The 15,363-nt window shown below is 40.0% G+C and overlaps 1 protein-coding gene across 7 annotated transcripts in view; it reads right to left on the bottom strand.

Annotated features, from left to right (window-relative positions):
- GPM6B (glycoprotein M6B) overlaps positions 1-15,363 on the bottom strand; it is a 170,521-nt gene that overhangs the window by 30,493 nt on the left and 124,665 nt on the right. For 3 of the 7 annotated variants that reach the window (XM_009197215.2, XM_031660523.1, XM_031660522.1), the window contains exon 2: positions 7,460-7,579. The exons of the other annotated variants lie outside the window; for them this stretch is intronic. In XM_009197215.2, coding sequence (XP_009195479.1) covers positions 7,460-7,579 — 120 coding nt within the window. The remainder of the gene's footprint in view (positions 1-7,459; positions 7,580-15,363) is intronic. 7 annotated transcript variants of the gene reach the window in all.

The following is a 15,363-nucleotide window of genomic DNA, read 5'->3' as shown; positions in this document are numbered from 1 at the left end:
AATGTTTTTGCATTGGCTCTTATACACAATGATATAGTGGCAATAGCAAAACATTACTTCGAGAGGAATTTACTTCAAATTCAATAGTACTGTCTGTTACAGATGTGGAAATTTGATTTTGAGCACTTAACTGTAAATACATATACAGATTGAACACAGATATACACAGGTTGAACTGAAATGATACTTTACCAAAGATGTTATAATGAGGGGTTATGGCCTTCTATGTATATAGCAGTGGTGGTCAAACTTTACTGTGCATTAGAATTGCCTGGGGGAGCTTCTTAAAATGGGCCAAATTTCTGGGACCCATTGCAGATAGGGTAGCTGGGAATCTGATTTTTCTTTTTAAGAGATTGGGTCTTGCTATATTGCCCAGGCTGAACTCGAACTTCTGGGCTCAAGTGATCCTCCTGCCTTAGCCTCCCAAGTAGCTGGGACTACAGATGTGTGCCACTATGCCCATATGAAATCTAAATTTTTAACCAGCATTCTTAGGGATTCTGATTCAGGGCACTGGAACCTCATGCTTTGAAAAAAAAAAATTAAAGAAACGATCCCCAACACTACATTTAATAAACCACAAATGTCTTTTCTATACACAGAAAATAAAACTTGCTAAAGTGCACTGAATAGAACACTAGATGAAAGTAGCTCACAATATCCACTTAACGGGACTTGGTTTATTATGGGAAAACTCAGAAAAGGACCTGAAAGAGGCCAGAGTGGCTGAGCTTCTAAAAAGTGCCAAGAAATTCTCTGAAAAAGGGCTGAGCCTTAGTTGACAGCCTGTGAGCAGGGAGTCCCTATTCCCTACAGAGAGCAAGGATTCTGGGGCCTGGAGGGCAGAGGATGAGGGATGTTTGATGCAGAAGATTTTAGGAAGCTGAGTGCCAGGCAAAGTTTTTAGGTGTTGCCTAACATCAGTAGATAGAGTATTGCATTTTGGCACACTTTGCAAATTCTAAGTCAAGGATTGGCAATTGTTTTCTGTAAAGGACCAGATGGCAAATATTTTTGCCTTTGCAGGGTGTACAGTTGCAGCTTCTCAACTCTGCTAGTGGAGTATGAAAGCAGCCACAGACAATCAAATGGGCCTCGCTGATTCCAATAACAGTTTCTTTACAAAAACAGTGGGTGGCATCACCAGCCTGGTCTGTCAAATCCTCACAGGAATCTCGATTTATTGCCACTGGGAAACAGCACATGAATGTAAACAAGGTTTTCTCAAGACACAGGAAGGCTTGTTTCGATCCCATTACCTCTCCTACCAGCCTGACATTTCATCCCTAGATAGTCCTTGGGGGTGAAAGCATTGTTCATGGAAGTCTCCAGAAACTACAAGCATGATGATCTTCAGAGAAAGATTTGTCCCACCTAAATGACTCTGACACCCAGAGCATTCCGTTTAGTACAAAAGCCAATTCATATAAGCTTTTCATAGACGTGGACGCATTCAGGGGGTGGGGATGTGGCTTATTTGGGAGTGAACTTCGGCACCCAAAAGGACACAGCCTGGGGAGGTGGGAAGACCCAAGTGGCTGACTTCAGCTACTCCCCAGCTACTTCAGAGTAATTCCAGTTACCTCTAAGGGTGGCAAAAGATTTCAAAGCAAAATTAATTTTAATGGACTCTAGTTAGATTTATATGAAAACATGTAATTTCAAAGGCAGCAAATAACAGATGGCACTACTTCTCAAAGACCGAGAAGTACTCAGTCTTGAATAATCCAAGTCAGTGTCCCCAAAATCAGACATGTCTGACAGAAAGCCTCAGATCAACACTCAATACTCATTGATCTGCTTTCTCTGTCTGCCTACTCTAAGATGAGAAGCAAACAAGACCAAAAGACAAAGGGAGCTGATATGTCACAGACACAGTAAGCCATTGTTACATAATCAGGTGCTAATCACAGACTAACAATATAGCACATAAACAATGGAACATTCATAAACAATCAAGAAATTATTTATATCGATATATATTTGTTTATAGTTATATATAAATTCTTTATATGTGTATATATAGTCGTGATATATACACACACACACACACACATATAATCACGACTGCCATAGCAGTCAGTAAATAAAGTATAAAATCATTAACTGCTGTATATGGCACTTTTCTGGTGAAAACTGCAGGTGCTTTGAAAATGAAAGAATTGATACATCTCAAAAAAAGGCAAAGTACTCTAAAAATCTCAGGGACCCTACAGCATGAGCCTGAGCTACAATGCGCTTCCACTGTGTTCACCATTTACCTCCATGTAACCAGAAACATTTTGAGTAATTGAAAGGCATCAGACAGACTGACAGCGTCCACTGGCTTAGGCTGGATAAGCTAAGAAAGCTTCTGCAACCAGCCTCTGGGGATAGAATGACACCACCAGCAGAACCCACATGGCACGACCAGACTGTCAGTTATGGTAGACACCCAACTATGGCCAGAGGTACAATGGTACATGCAGAAGGATTAAGGGTTTTTGTTCCCTCTTAAAATACATTTCAAGTGGTTTGGGAGAAGACCTCAAACTTAGTGGCCTTACACCTTAGGTTAGGAAAGAGTGACACTAAAGAACAATGACAAAAATCCAGTAGCATTTCCCAGGACTTATAGCTACAGGTGTTCCTCTACAAAGCAGATCGGTGAGAGAGAAGTCCCAGGCTCAGCCTAGAAGGGGGCCAAGGGATAAAGTCTGCAGTTCCCAGGAGTCAGCCTGTGGTTACATCTGGGCAGACACAGTGCAACATGAGTGAACAGCAGTGCTGGACCCTCCCTGTCAGTCTGCTACCCTGCCCTCCACCCGCCAAACCCCGAGGTGACTCAGGAATCCGTTCTCTGTGGTGCAAATCACAACACTTGGGCTTCTTGCTAAATACCAACACTCCCCAGGGCCCTCCTCTCCCAGCATCCTCTGTGACAGTCCCTATGTAGAGGGTGTGCTCTTTATCCTGACTTCTGGAATTACCTGTGGCCATCTTAACTGAAACATCAGAGCAATTTGGATTTGAGAGGGAGGAAACTGGTGATATGTGAAGTGGGTGGTTATTCTACTCCTTCCTTGTGAGACTGAATTCTGAATTACAGATTTAACTGTATATAAAGAACCACTTTTAGTCCACCAAGAATGGCAGCCTATATTTAGTCACGGCATCTTGCATGTCATTGGATTATATTAAAGAGGGAGATAAGAGACATTTGAGAATTTCTCCCAAGCTTCCATCAACTGCTTTCTCCTCTGGCCCTCACTTTGCCACAAAGAAACAAACCTTTCTCACCTTCACTGCCCCTTCCCCAAGCTCCCTCATGAGACAAGCAGGTAAGAGAAGCAAGCTCACTGTTTTTCAAACCAGCCAGGACTCAGCAAATTAATGACTGCCTTGGCATTGCTTAGACATGCCTCTCCCTAAATAGAAAGGGAAAGAACAAAGGATGAATACCTTTAGCAATTCTTTATCTTTTCCAAAGATGAAGATTTCTAGATCTCTTGAGGGTAAATTCACATAATCAATTCCTTCCTGTCTTCTCCCTTCTTGCTCTTGGACCTTGCTCTGAATTAGTGCTTCTCAAGCTTTAACATGCATAGGAACCACCTGGAAGTCTTATGAAAATGCAGATTCTGATTCAGTGGGGCTGGTTGGGGCCTGGGACTCTGCATTTCTAACAAGCTCCCAGAGGTGTCGATTCTGCTGGTCCACAGCCTGCACTTGGAATAGAGGATCTAGAGTTTCTTAGGCTATCCTCTGGAGCCTGTATAACACAATCTACAACAGCCTGGAAGTACTTCCTCCATGTTAAGCACAATATTCCATTGACTGGAGACTCAGCATGAACTACTCCCTGCTTCATCGCTTGCCTGCATCTCAGACCACCACCTCAGGCCAGGCCCCTAGGGCAGCATCGCGAGGGATAGCCCATGTGGCCATACATCCTTTCATCTCCTGAAGGCAGAAAAGATGTAGACACTACATGTCCAAAGCAGCTAAAAATTGAAAAGGAAAAAGAGACAACGAAAGAATAACTATCCAACTCCTAAAGATGGAATTCTACTGGGAAGTAGTAGCAAGAAAAAGAAAACCATGAAAAGGATCCTGGAACCATCCTGGAACCACCATGACCTTTCCAACAGGGAATAAGGAAGTTCCTGGATAAGGGCAGTCTCCGCTACAGTAACTGCATGAGTGGGAGAGGCATTTTCCTTTGGCAAAAATTTCCTGGTCAGCCTTTATCAAAACCTCTTTTTCCCCATGGAAAAAGGCTGACAACTCTGCAAAAAATTAAAAAAAAAAAAAAAAAGCCATATGGAATTCCCTATTTTTTGCCTCATACCATCTGGTTGGGGTTGGAGATCTAAGTATAGAATGGCAACGGCATTGATTTAGGAGCCAACAAAATCTGTAAGTGTCTGGGAAGGCAATGGCATGGCTGGAGTGGGTCCCTTCACTCTGTGGCCTGCACTGTAGGCCTTACAATATCACACATAAGGTCTCTGCAGACAGCTCCAGACACAAGCAGTCCCCGTGGAGACATCTTTTTTCCAATTATTTCTATCAATGCACACAAAAGGTTAAAACTATGTGTAGGTGGAGATTGTTTCAGGATCTGGGAAGATAATTCTTTAAATCAAATTCAGTGATTTTGTTTCTCCCCCTCGGGCAAGAACCTGCTAGTTCATGGAATTCTCACTTGCAGTAGTATCACCAGCAACCTGATACTATTAGACTTTCATAATCTTTCATCGTATCATTCTGGAATTCCAAAAAACTTGAAAAGTAATGTTTTTGTTTTTCTCCCCTAACTCATCTGGCAGCAAAACCTGTTCTGATCTCATCTTCCTTGGTGCCAAAATCTCACCTGAATGGACAAGGAGTTGTTTATAGTGTTGGGCTCTCCAGAAAGATTAATGAGTTAGATTTGCAGAGACACTGAGCAGCGGCATCATGCAGTACATGATGTACGCACTGTGTTATCTTTTGGAAACCCCAATTCTTTGTTTTTTTTTTTTTTTTTTTTTGAGATGGAGTCTTGCTCTGTCGCCCAGACTGGAGTGCAGTGGCCGGATCTCAGCTCACTGCAAGCTCCGCCTCCCGGGTTTACGCCATTCTCCTGCCTCAGCCTCCCGAGTAGCTGGGACTACAGGCGCCCGCCACCTCGCCCGGCTAGTTTTTTGTATTTTTAGTAGAGACGGGGTTTCACCGTATTAGCCAGGATGGTCTCGATCTCCTGACCTCGTGATCCACCCGTCTCGGCCTCCCAAAGTGCTGGGATTACAGGCTTGAGCCACCGCGCCCGGCCTGGAAACCCCAATTCTTTGGAATTCTGAAAGAAATCAGTTTCAGAAAAAAAGAAAATGGAGCCTCGTATGTTTCTTCTCAGCTGCCACTGCTGCTACGAACACCCAGATTCTGGTGTTTCACTGTAGGATCAAAAAGCACACAAATCTTATTGCAATGCTTTTACAGGGAACTGCTCAACAAGTGGAGAAAACTCTTCAGAAGCAATTGATAGAGGTTTTTTCACTCCCCCCAACAAGATACTGTGTTTATTCTTTACCAGTTTAATGAACTAAAATACAGGAAAGAATAAGTATTTTTCTGGGTTTCCAGTTGGCCTGATGTCATTCAACACTCTTAAAATGAAGACTCTTAAAGACTCTCAAGATGAAGAGGGACTCTTCCCTCAAGCAGTAGTTTCTGATAACTTGAGGGCTTCTTGTCACGTTAAAAAAATACCCCTTTCCCCACTCTCCACCCTTGAATTATGCACATCTCATGGCTTTTTTTGCTGCTTTTTTAAAAAGCAGCTTTATTGAGATACAATTTATATTCTATAAAATTCACCTGTTTTAAGTGTACAATTCAATGATTTTGAGTAAATGCACAGAGTTGTGTGACCATCACCACAATCTAATTTTAGAACATTTTCATCACACCAAAAATGATCCCTTGTGCCCATCTGTAGTTGCTCCCCAATCCTCCCTTCTCTGAGCCTCTGGCGACCACTAATCTACTTCTTATCTCACCAGTTCTGTACATTTAACATAAACAGAGTGGTAGAACATTTGGTCTCTTGTGTCTGGCTTCTTTCACTTAGCATGATATTTTTGAGGTTCGTCCATGTTGTAACATGCACCAATATTTCATTTCTTTTTATTGCTGAATAGTAGCTATTGTATGGATATATCATGTCTAATGACGTTTTTTTAAATCAAGATTCCAGAACCCTCCATATTCTTTATAGGATCTATGAGAATGGATGGCTGATGTCACCTCGTGCTCACCCTGTTTAGCCAGCGCTGTACAGGCACACACAGAACCAGCACCTGATAGCCATAGGACAGATGAAGGAATGCATAACCCAAGACAGAACTAAATCCAAAGTCAGATTTCGTTTTAATTAACCTGACACCACAATTTAGATTTTAAAGGAAAAACTTTTATTAATCATGGATTTTATGACTTTGTAATTCAATGGGCAACTTACATTGTACCTTGGGATTGCCCTTTCTGGAGCTGTACATGCTACGTTTACTCCTGAAGAAGTTAGCAAGCATTTGGAAGAAATGTTATGGATTGATGCAAAATCACAGAAATACTTTAAACCTGTTACTGTGTTTATCCGACCTACCACCTGCCCTTTATGTTTGCATTTTATGTAGTTTGAACTACGGTTGTACACTGGCAAAATCAGTGAGTTTTTAGCTAACTGAGCTGGGTATTATGACTTGTGTTGGCTTTGGGAACGTGGGAGGTTGGATATTCATACTGCTTTGCCTTTTGCCCCTTCTAGATCCCCAAATCAGCTGTTGCACACCTCACCCAGATCCAGCACCTAGCAGTTCTGAATGGCCAATGTTCCTCACGAGCAAGGAAAATGGAAACTGTACCCACTGAACCTACCTGATGGGAATCGGGTACACGGTTATCCAATCCTACTTTCACAGCTTTGATTTCTCTTTCTCAAAGGCAATGACTGATGTGAGAGGGTGGTGCAGAGCAGCAGGGCTGGGAAGACATTTGGGGACACTCACGGTACTCTCAGAGCCAAGGCTCCTTGAAGGCCCTGGCCCAGTTCTTGGCCACATGGGGGATGTGGGTGGCCCCCCTCCCCCATTATTGGTTCAGGCATTGGAAATTTCATGGTTAACCAAAGGCATATCTCACTATACATTGTTCCCTTTGAGAAGAAGAGGTGATTGAAGGTGAAGAAAGAGGGAAGAGGGAAGAAAGGGAAGAAGGAGAAGAAAGTGGAGAAAGATGGGGTGGAATGGAGAGGGAGAGAGAAAAAGAAAGATGATTAAAAAATGTTTATAGGGTGAATTCCACCCACGCCCGTGTAAACAAATTAATGCACCAAGCAAAACATAAAATATCACCAAGCTGCAAGAGCCATTACAAATAATATTAAAGATAACAGTTGACTTGCTATTAGAATTCACCCCAAGGCTGTATTTACCTGGACTGCTCAAGGGGCTAGCCCTGTCCCCCAGGGTTGGCACAGGATGGTACTGGTGGTTCTTTGAGCCTGGGTACATCCAGTGGTACCTGCCAATTTCCATTTCAGCTCTGCTGTTCACTGCCAATTTCAGGTGGCAAAGAGTCAGTGTCTCTATCTCCAGCAAAGATTCTATATCAGCATTTTTATTTATTCTTTACCATAGAAAGGAAATGGGGAGTTTAAAAAATATGCTTTTGAAATGCAACCCTTCAGTACCAGCATGATCCATTGAGAATGTCCTCCATTTCTAAATTGAAGTTTATGTAAATCACCAAAATGATCTTTATTTTCTACATCTTCCCCCACCCCCACCATATGCCGCTTCTTAAAATGTTCATTTGGGAAAGATACTATTTATAGTGAAAATTTGGCTTCTCACAATAATATTTTTCTTTCTGTTTCCTTTTCAGACCAACAGAGCACTAACAGAGCACTATAATTATTGCCAGCTGCACTCGCGAAGGTGAACGCAGGCTCCCTCTCTGTACGAGTATCCAGTTCTAGTCCAGAAAACCTGGCAAACAACCCAATGGTCTGCTGAATCTTGGATGAAATGCTTGTCTTCCCATTGACGTCTGCAGTATTGTCTGTCACCTCATCTTAAACTCAGAACGTCTGAGCCTAGAATGTTCTGGATTAAATCCTGTTCCAGTTATCTCCCATGTGCTATACAGAAAGGGCTACTGGTCTTGGGCTCGAACCACTGCTTAATTACACACATGGTGACAGCTGGCACTCCCTAAGGACTCAGGTCTCTATCTGGTAATATGATACAATACTTCCCACTTCTTAGGGGACTGCAAAGAAAAATACCTACCAATTTCCCTAGCACAGAGTAGGCGTCTCGTAAAAGTTACTTGAATTACAATCTTGAAATCTCAAAGAGATCATAAGGTTGCTATGGCTAGTTTATCTCTGAGAATCCCATAAAACCTAATAAGGGGTTACATCTTCTGGGGCACCACAAATATTTAAGGATTAAAAAAAAAGATTGTGCCATTGATGTGGGTAATGATTCCATCAGAAGATCAGGTCACAATGCACCATCTGGCAGCTCGGGTCTCTGAGGAGAAGAACCTAGTAAAGCCACAGTGTGAGGCAAGCAAAACCTCACAAAGCCTTTATAAAATCCCAACTCCACTCTCCACAATCTCTGAAAACTTGTAAGGTTATTTCAGGTTTGGAAGCAGAAACATGCTTTTCTACAGTGTTTCAGAAAAAATCTTTTTGACTTCGAGGTAAGGCATACATAACTTACTTAAAACCGGGGTGGGGAGGTGCAGAAAAGATGCTGGGATAAGATCAGAACTGCACAATGAAACTACTTTTGCTACTGCTATTTTTGTGGTCAATAATGATGATGGCAAAAATGTATGGAATGCTTACAATGTACTTATTCACTGCACTCAGCACGTGGTACGTATTACATTTGTCACAACCAACCTCTGAAATAGGTACTATTATTATTCCATTTTTACAAGGGAACAACCCGAGGGCAAGGAGAAGGTAATGATCACTTGCCCGAGATCTTTCAGCCAGGAGGTAGAGAAGCCTGAAGGTGAACCTTAGCAATTTCACTCAAGAGGGCACACTTTAGAAACCACCATATATCCTACTGTGACCTCTGCGTGTATTGCAATTTTCTACTCTTTTGCTGAGGCAACAGTTAGCCTAACAAGAGTGTTTCCGAGGTGTATTTGCAGTTGAGTTGTGCTTCTGTATCTCCTAAAGAAACGGTCCAGGTCCTAAGCTACTGATGTTATCTCAGGCTTCTTAAAATTTCTTAACTTTCAGCCTTCCTTAGATTGAGATTTTTGTGGGCTGGGTGTGGTGGCTCACACCTGTAATCCCAGCACTTTGGGAGGCCAAGGCAGGCAGATCACTTGAGGTCAGGAGTTCAAAACCAGCCTGGCCAATATGGTGAAACCCTGTCTCTACTAAAAATTTAAAAAAAAAAAAAAAGAAGCCAGGTGCTTTGGCTCGCGCCTGTAATTCCAACACTTTGGGAGGCCGAGGCAGCCAGATCACCTGAGGTGACGAGTTTGATACCAGCCTGGCCAACATGGTGAAACTCTGTCTCCGCTAAAAACAAAAAAATTAGCTGGGCGTAGTGGTGCACACCTGTAGTCCCAGCTACTTGAGAGGCTGAGGCAGAAGAATCGCTTGAACCCAGAGGAGATGGAGGTTGCAGTGAGTTGAGATTGTGCCACTGCACTCCAGTCTAGGTGACAGGGTAAGACTCTGTCTCAGGGAAAAAAAAAAAAAAAAAAACAGATTTAGATTTTTGCTTTACAGTTCGGGAGATTCTCTCTCAGGAATAGGTGTTGCTACATTCTCCGAAGACAAGAAAACCCAGTGGGGTTGACAGAAAAAAACAGAAGGTCAAGGCACTTCATGATCTGATCTGATTTTCTCTTGTAAAGGGTCTGTAAGCCCTCCACATAGACACCTAAGCAAGAGGATTCTAAGTAGCTCTATCACTTTTGATCTGGAAATGTGTATCCTTTTAAAAAATTTGTCTATACATACTCAGCACACAGGTGCCCAATAAACACTGGCTGAATAAATATTTGGTTGAAAGCAAGGGAGCACCCTGGGACCCTGTGGACCCAGAAATGGACCTCTAGACCTCCCACCATGCTGACTTTTACCCAAGCCAGGCCATGCAATTCAGGGTATCTCTGCAGAGGATTCATCCATGCTCTGTGCTCATCTCCTCATATGGATGGGGTAAGCATCCAGATGCTCAGGCAAGCAAGCACAGGCTGCTAGGCAATGACCATGAAAAATCATGGACTGCTCAATGTTAACGTGTTTTCTGAGAAAAACATGGTAGCCATGCCTAAGACCCTTAATTCAGCATTAAAAAAAAATGAATAGATCCAGAAGACACACCGATGGGATAGACCACTGGATGGATGTGTTCCAAATCCCCTGGACTTATACTTCTGGAGAGGCCTTTTTACATCAGTATATCTTTAGATATGAAAGAAAAGAAAAATCACTTCTATTTTATATTTTTGAGCCAAATTTAAATAAAGGCATTAAATATAGTTCTTTATAAAATTTGAAAAAACACAGTATACATTTTAATCCCAAGGACAGGATCCCAACACCTAAAAGGCAGTCACAGGATTCCAAGAGGATGCCTTGGCTCAAAAGGTCTTTTAAAATGTCAAGTTGATTCTGGGCACCTGGCAAGAAATGGGAAAATGTTTTATGCCCTACAGAGGGAAGACTGCAAAATGTTCTCCCTAAGAGAGAAGATAGAGATGAGGTGACCAGTGGTGGCTTATGAAGACAAACACAGCTGTGAGTGGTCATTGCCAAAGGTGGGCATGAAACAAGGGGAAATTGCAAAAAGGAAAGCAAAACAATGCCTTGTTCATTTTTCCCCATTTACTTATTTAATGTAATTTAGTGACAAGGCTGAACGAACGAACTTCAGACTGTCATGCTTCTTAGCACCTAGGAAATTATCACTGGAAGCAACTAAGTGACAAACACTGAGCTTCCAAGAAAGACCATATTCACTGAGCAAGGTCTTTCAAAGCTATATTTGTTATCCTTCATTTTTAGCTATTATTTAAAATATTAAGGAATGCCGTAACAATGCTATAAATATAGTAAAGATTGGTAAATTATAACCATCTGCTTTCATTTATAAGATTTTATTGGACCACAGTTGCACCCATTTGTTTACATACTATCTAGGGCTGCTTTCATGCTACAGTGGCAGATTTGAACAGCTACAACAGACACTGAGTGGTCTGCAGCACCTAAAATATTTACTATCTGACCTTTACAGAAAAAGTGTGTTGACCGTTGATTTTAAATACAGCATAGTAAGACTTGGCTACATAAAGCAGTTAATGCAATTAATAAAATCAGCCTATCAAATAGGAAATTACTATATTTTCTCTTATGTACTCTTTGACGAGAAATATCACTCAGCTGGCTAAGGATCAAAATTCTCCTTTATGGCATTTTGTCTGCTATTTAATCTGCCACCAATCAGCAAAATTATTATTAAAACCAAGATTATACTACCTCTAATCGTCCCTAAGCACCCTTGTACTCCTGTAACGTGAGCTGAAGGGACAGAGGAAGAATAACATTTCAAAGGAGAACACCTTTTTTGTTTTTTGTTTGTTTGTTTGTTTGTTTTGAGACAGAGTCTTGCTCTGTCGCCCAGGCTGGAGCGCAGTGGTGCTATCTCGGATCATTGCAACCTCCGCCTCCCGGGTTCACGCCATTCTCCTGCCTCAGCCTCCAGAGTAGCTGGGACTACAGACACCCGCCACCACACCCAGCTAATTTTGTTTTTGTATTTTTAGTAGAGACAGGGTTTCACCATGTTAGCCAGGATGGTCTCGATCTCTTGACCTCGTGATCCACCCGCCTCGGCCTCCCAAACTGCTGGGATTATAGGCGTGAGCCACCGAGCCCGGCCGAGAACACCATTAAATGAATAAATGAATGAACAACAAAGCACATTTGTGAAACTGGGATTGTAACCTCCCTCGCTTAAAAACAGTTGGTGTGGTCACGTTCTTCCTGCATTCCATGGCCATCCCTACTCCCGGTCAACTATCTCCCATGTATGTACATTTGGTCCAAAGGAGAAAAAAGCAAGAGTGTCTTTTTAACAATCCAATCCATCACAGTCACAGAGAGGGGAAGTTTAACTCATGGGGACACTGGTTATTTAGAATGTTCTCAGATACATCAAGACTAAGTCACTCTATTAAGATCATTTAGTCTACTTTGACCCTGTACTTCCAAAGTAACAGAAATGTGATCTTGAAAATCATAATAATCTTAATTCAGGGTTTACACTCAATTTCAGGGAAGGAAAATCTAAATTTCCAGAAATGGCCCAGAATTCTTTTTCTAATGAAATAGCAAGGCCAAGTCTTGAAAAATATTCTAATGGAATTAATAATGTAAAAGTAGAAGATGTACCAAATGGCTCGTTGAGATCTTTTCCGCATTTAAATGTTCTTTAAAAAAAAAAAAAAAAAAGTCAAAGGAAGCTGTATCATACCTACCACATATGTTCCGCACCATCTGGCCAGCCACTTTTCTCTACAGCCTATTCCCCAGACACCAACTCTTCAGATGTCCACCTTGGCAAATTCTTACAGATAATAACTGCATCTAAAACTTCCTCTGTACCATATTTATATAGCCAAGTTAGAAAATGTCAATACAAATTTCAAAATGCAATAATGTGCAGATTATCAGGAATAGTGTAACGTGTGCTATGCATCCCTTTGGGTTTTTAATCACACAAGTCGTATATTCTAGAGGAGTGCTTTTCTTCCTAAATGAAAAATGAGAGCCAAAAGCACATATATTTTGCTAAATTCAAAAAAACACATAAGAAATTGTATCTATTTGATCAAAAAGATTAAAATGGGTGTGTTAATTTTTTAAAGAAGTCAATAATTTAAATTCATTTCTTACTTTGACTATATCCTGTAATTTATTTTAAATTACACATTGTTTCCCATTCACTATATTTTTCTTCCTGTGTGGTTAGGAATTTAATTCGATGCCTGTAATTTATTTCAGCAATGATTCATAGGAAGTTAACTAGCCTTACTATAATTGTTTCAGTAGAATTCAATTACCTACATATAATGAAAATAATTTTCATAACAGATATATTTTCCCCCATAATAGAGCATACAAAGTTGTTATGATTCAATTGTTTTTCTACTCAGTGATTACCCACTCTCAGCAATTTCAGATGCATTTATTTTCACAAATGAAATGACATCAAGTAATACTCCACTGAAATCAATGGAAACCTACTCTCTATCTTTTTATTATTGGGTTCATGATCTATTTCTTTTGATTCTGTCTTATTCATTTCCTTTGCTTATTCCATGTCAGTGAATCTACTTACTCAATCTTCACACTTTAATGTTTTCAATTTAAAAACTGTCATTTGTGATAATTTGGCATTTCTTACATCCATCTAAGAAAATCTGCTTGTTTTCCTTAAAAATCCCTAAATATCTGCTAAATACTTCTTGTGAATTTTGGTATCTGGTAGCATTCTGTGATAAAAACTTTGAGACTGAAAAAACACAAATGCTCTCCTTTTCTAAGGACATGGATTAATTTTGTCTAAAGTAGAAACAAAGTCATTCTGATTTAGTTTAAGGAAAGAGCCTTCTTTGTAGGAGTTAGTGAATCATAATAGCTGGGTTGTATTGTCCTGCCGAAACTCGCAGGAAAGATCCCAACTAGAAAAGCAAGGTCAATTCATAAAGCTAAGTTTAATTTACATTCTTAACAGACACTGCAATAATTATCCAAAGATATTAATTCACATGCTATTGGGTATTAGCCATTGGGCAATAATACCCCAAATTAAGAGAGAGGCATCACTCCATCACCAACCACTGAAAACAGATGGGAGAGGAGAAACACAGGAAAAAAAATATATATGTGCCTAAAAAACTCTACGTAAAGTGATAAAATTTACAGGATTAAATTTAATGAATAAAATCCTTTGCTGAAAGGCTTCAAAGAAAAACACAAAAAACAGATCCACCAGCTCAAGAATTATATAACACATTCTATAAATAATTATGTCAAGTTTTAAAATGTTAATTTCAACGGAAAAAGAATTTTTTAATAAACTTAAAATTAAATCTGAAGGAAGACTGATGTGACAATCACACAGAAACATTTGTGGCTATCATTTTATCCTATGTGTACCTTAATGATGATGGGTGAGCAAATTGGGAAACTACAAAGTGTCCTCTGTGGGCTTTGATTTTGTGTAGCCAGCATATGAACTTGTTCATCTAAATGCAGATTAGATAAGCCACCCTCCAGATTAACAATTATGGCGGGTCATGTAACAATCAAAACCCCTCTTGCTGTAGATCAGGAAAAACAAATTCCCTGGCTCGTATTCTTATTCAAGCATGTACCGTACATGTCACACTAGCTTCTGGTAGTGTGATATTTTTGAATTATTTAACAAGCAGCTAGTGTTTATACATTTAGGTAATTTTTAAAGTTCCTTCAGAAATTATCTTTTGCTTCTAATTTTGTCTCTAAAATCACAACTAATGACTTTTCATATACAGGTCGTCAGGGATGTAGTAGCAACCTGTAGATCTGATATTAAATAAGATTTAATTGACATAAAATAATAGCAGTCCATAAGACTAAGTTATAAGATACACAGTTGTGTAGTAATGATTTTATATTGGTTATATGACCTTTGCTTCCTTTCAGAGAGAAATTTAAAAAAGGGATTTTTTTGCAAAGACCAAAACGGTTTTGTCTGCCATGGTCGAATACCGCATTAATAAAAATTAAAGGTATGTACTAAGTAAAATCATCATTTTAGGATAAAATTATGGAAGACTATAAACTGTGATAGGCTTCCTTGGGACAATGCTATTACATTATCATACCCCGACAACATGCAATCAACTTAGTCTCTAGTCATCATGGAAATGAATTTTTAAACTTTGATCTCACCTCTTCATCTTGATAAATATTTCCAAGAGTTTCTCTTATAGCTATTTGGTCATTGATGAAATTTTTCTTTTTTGAAAGACACACAAGAAAATACAGGCTGGGTTTTTGGTGGGGAGGTGTAGGTTTGATACAAGGATTGAAGTAAACAAACAATTTTAAAATTAAGGTGCTATGTACTTAATGCCACTGAATTGTATACTTAAAATGGTAAATGTTATGTGTATTGTGTCATACCTAAAAAATTAATTTAAAAAGTAAAATTGCTCTGTTTAGGATAAAATATTGTGTACCAATGAAATTTTACATAAAAATAAGCAAACTTTACCCCAGCATACCGTGAAGCTGAAGTA

The sequence above is a fragment of the Papio anubis genome, chromosome X (assembly GCF_008728515.1).
Source record: "Papio anubis isolate 15944 chromosome X, Panubis1.0, whole genome shotgun sequence".
NCBI classification, from domain to species: domain Eukaryota; kingdom Metazoa; phylum Chordata; class Mammalia; order Primates; family Cercopithecidae; genus Papio; species Papio anubis.
This window is presented reverse-complemented; position numbering and strand designations above follow the sequence as displayed.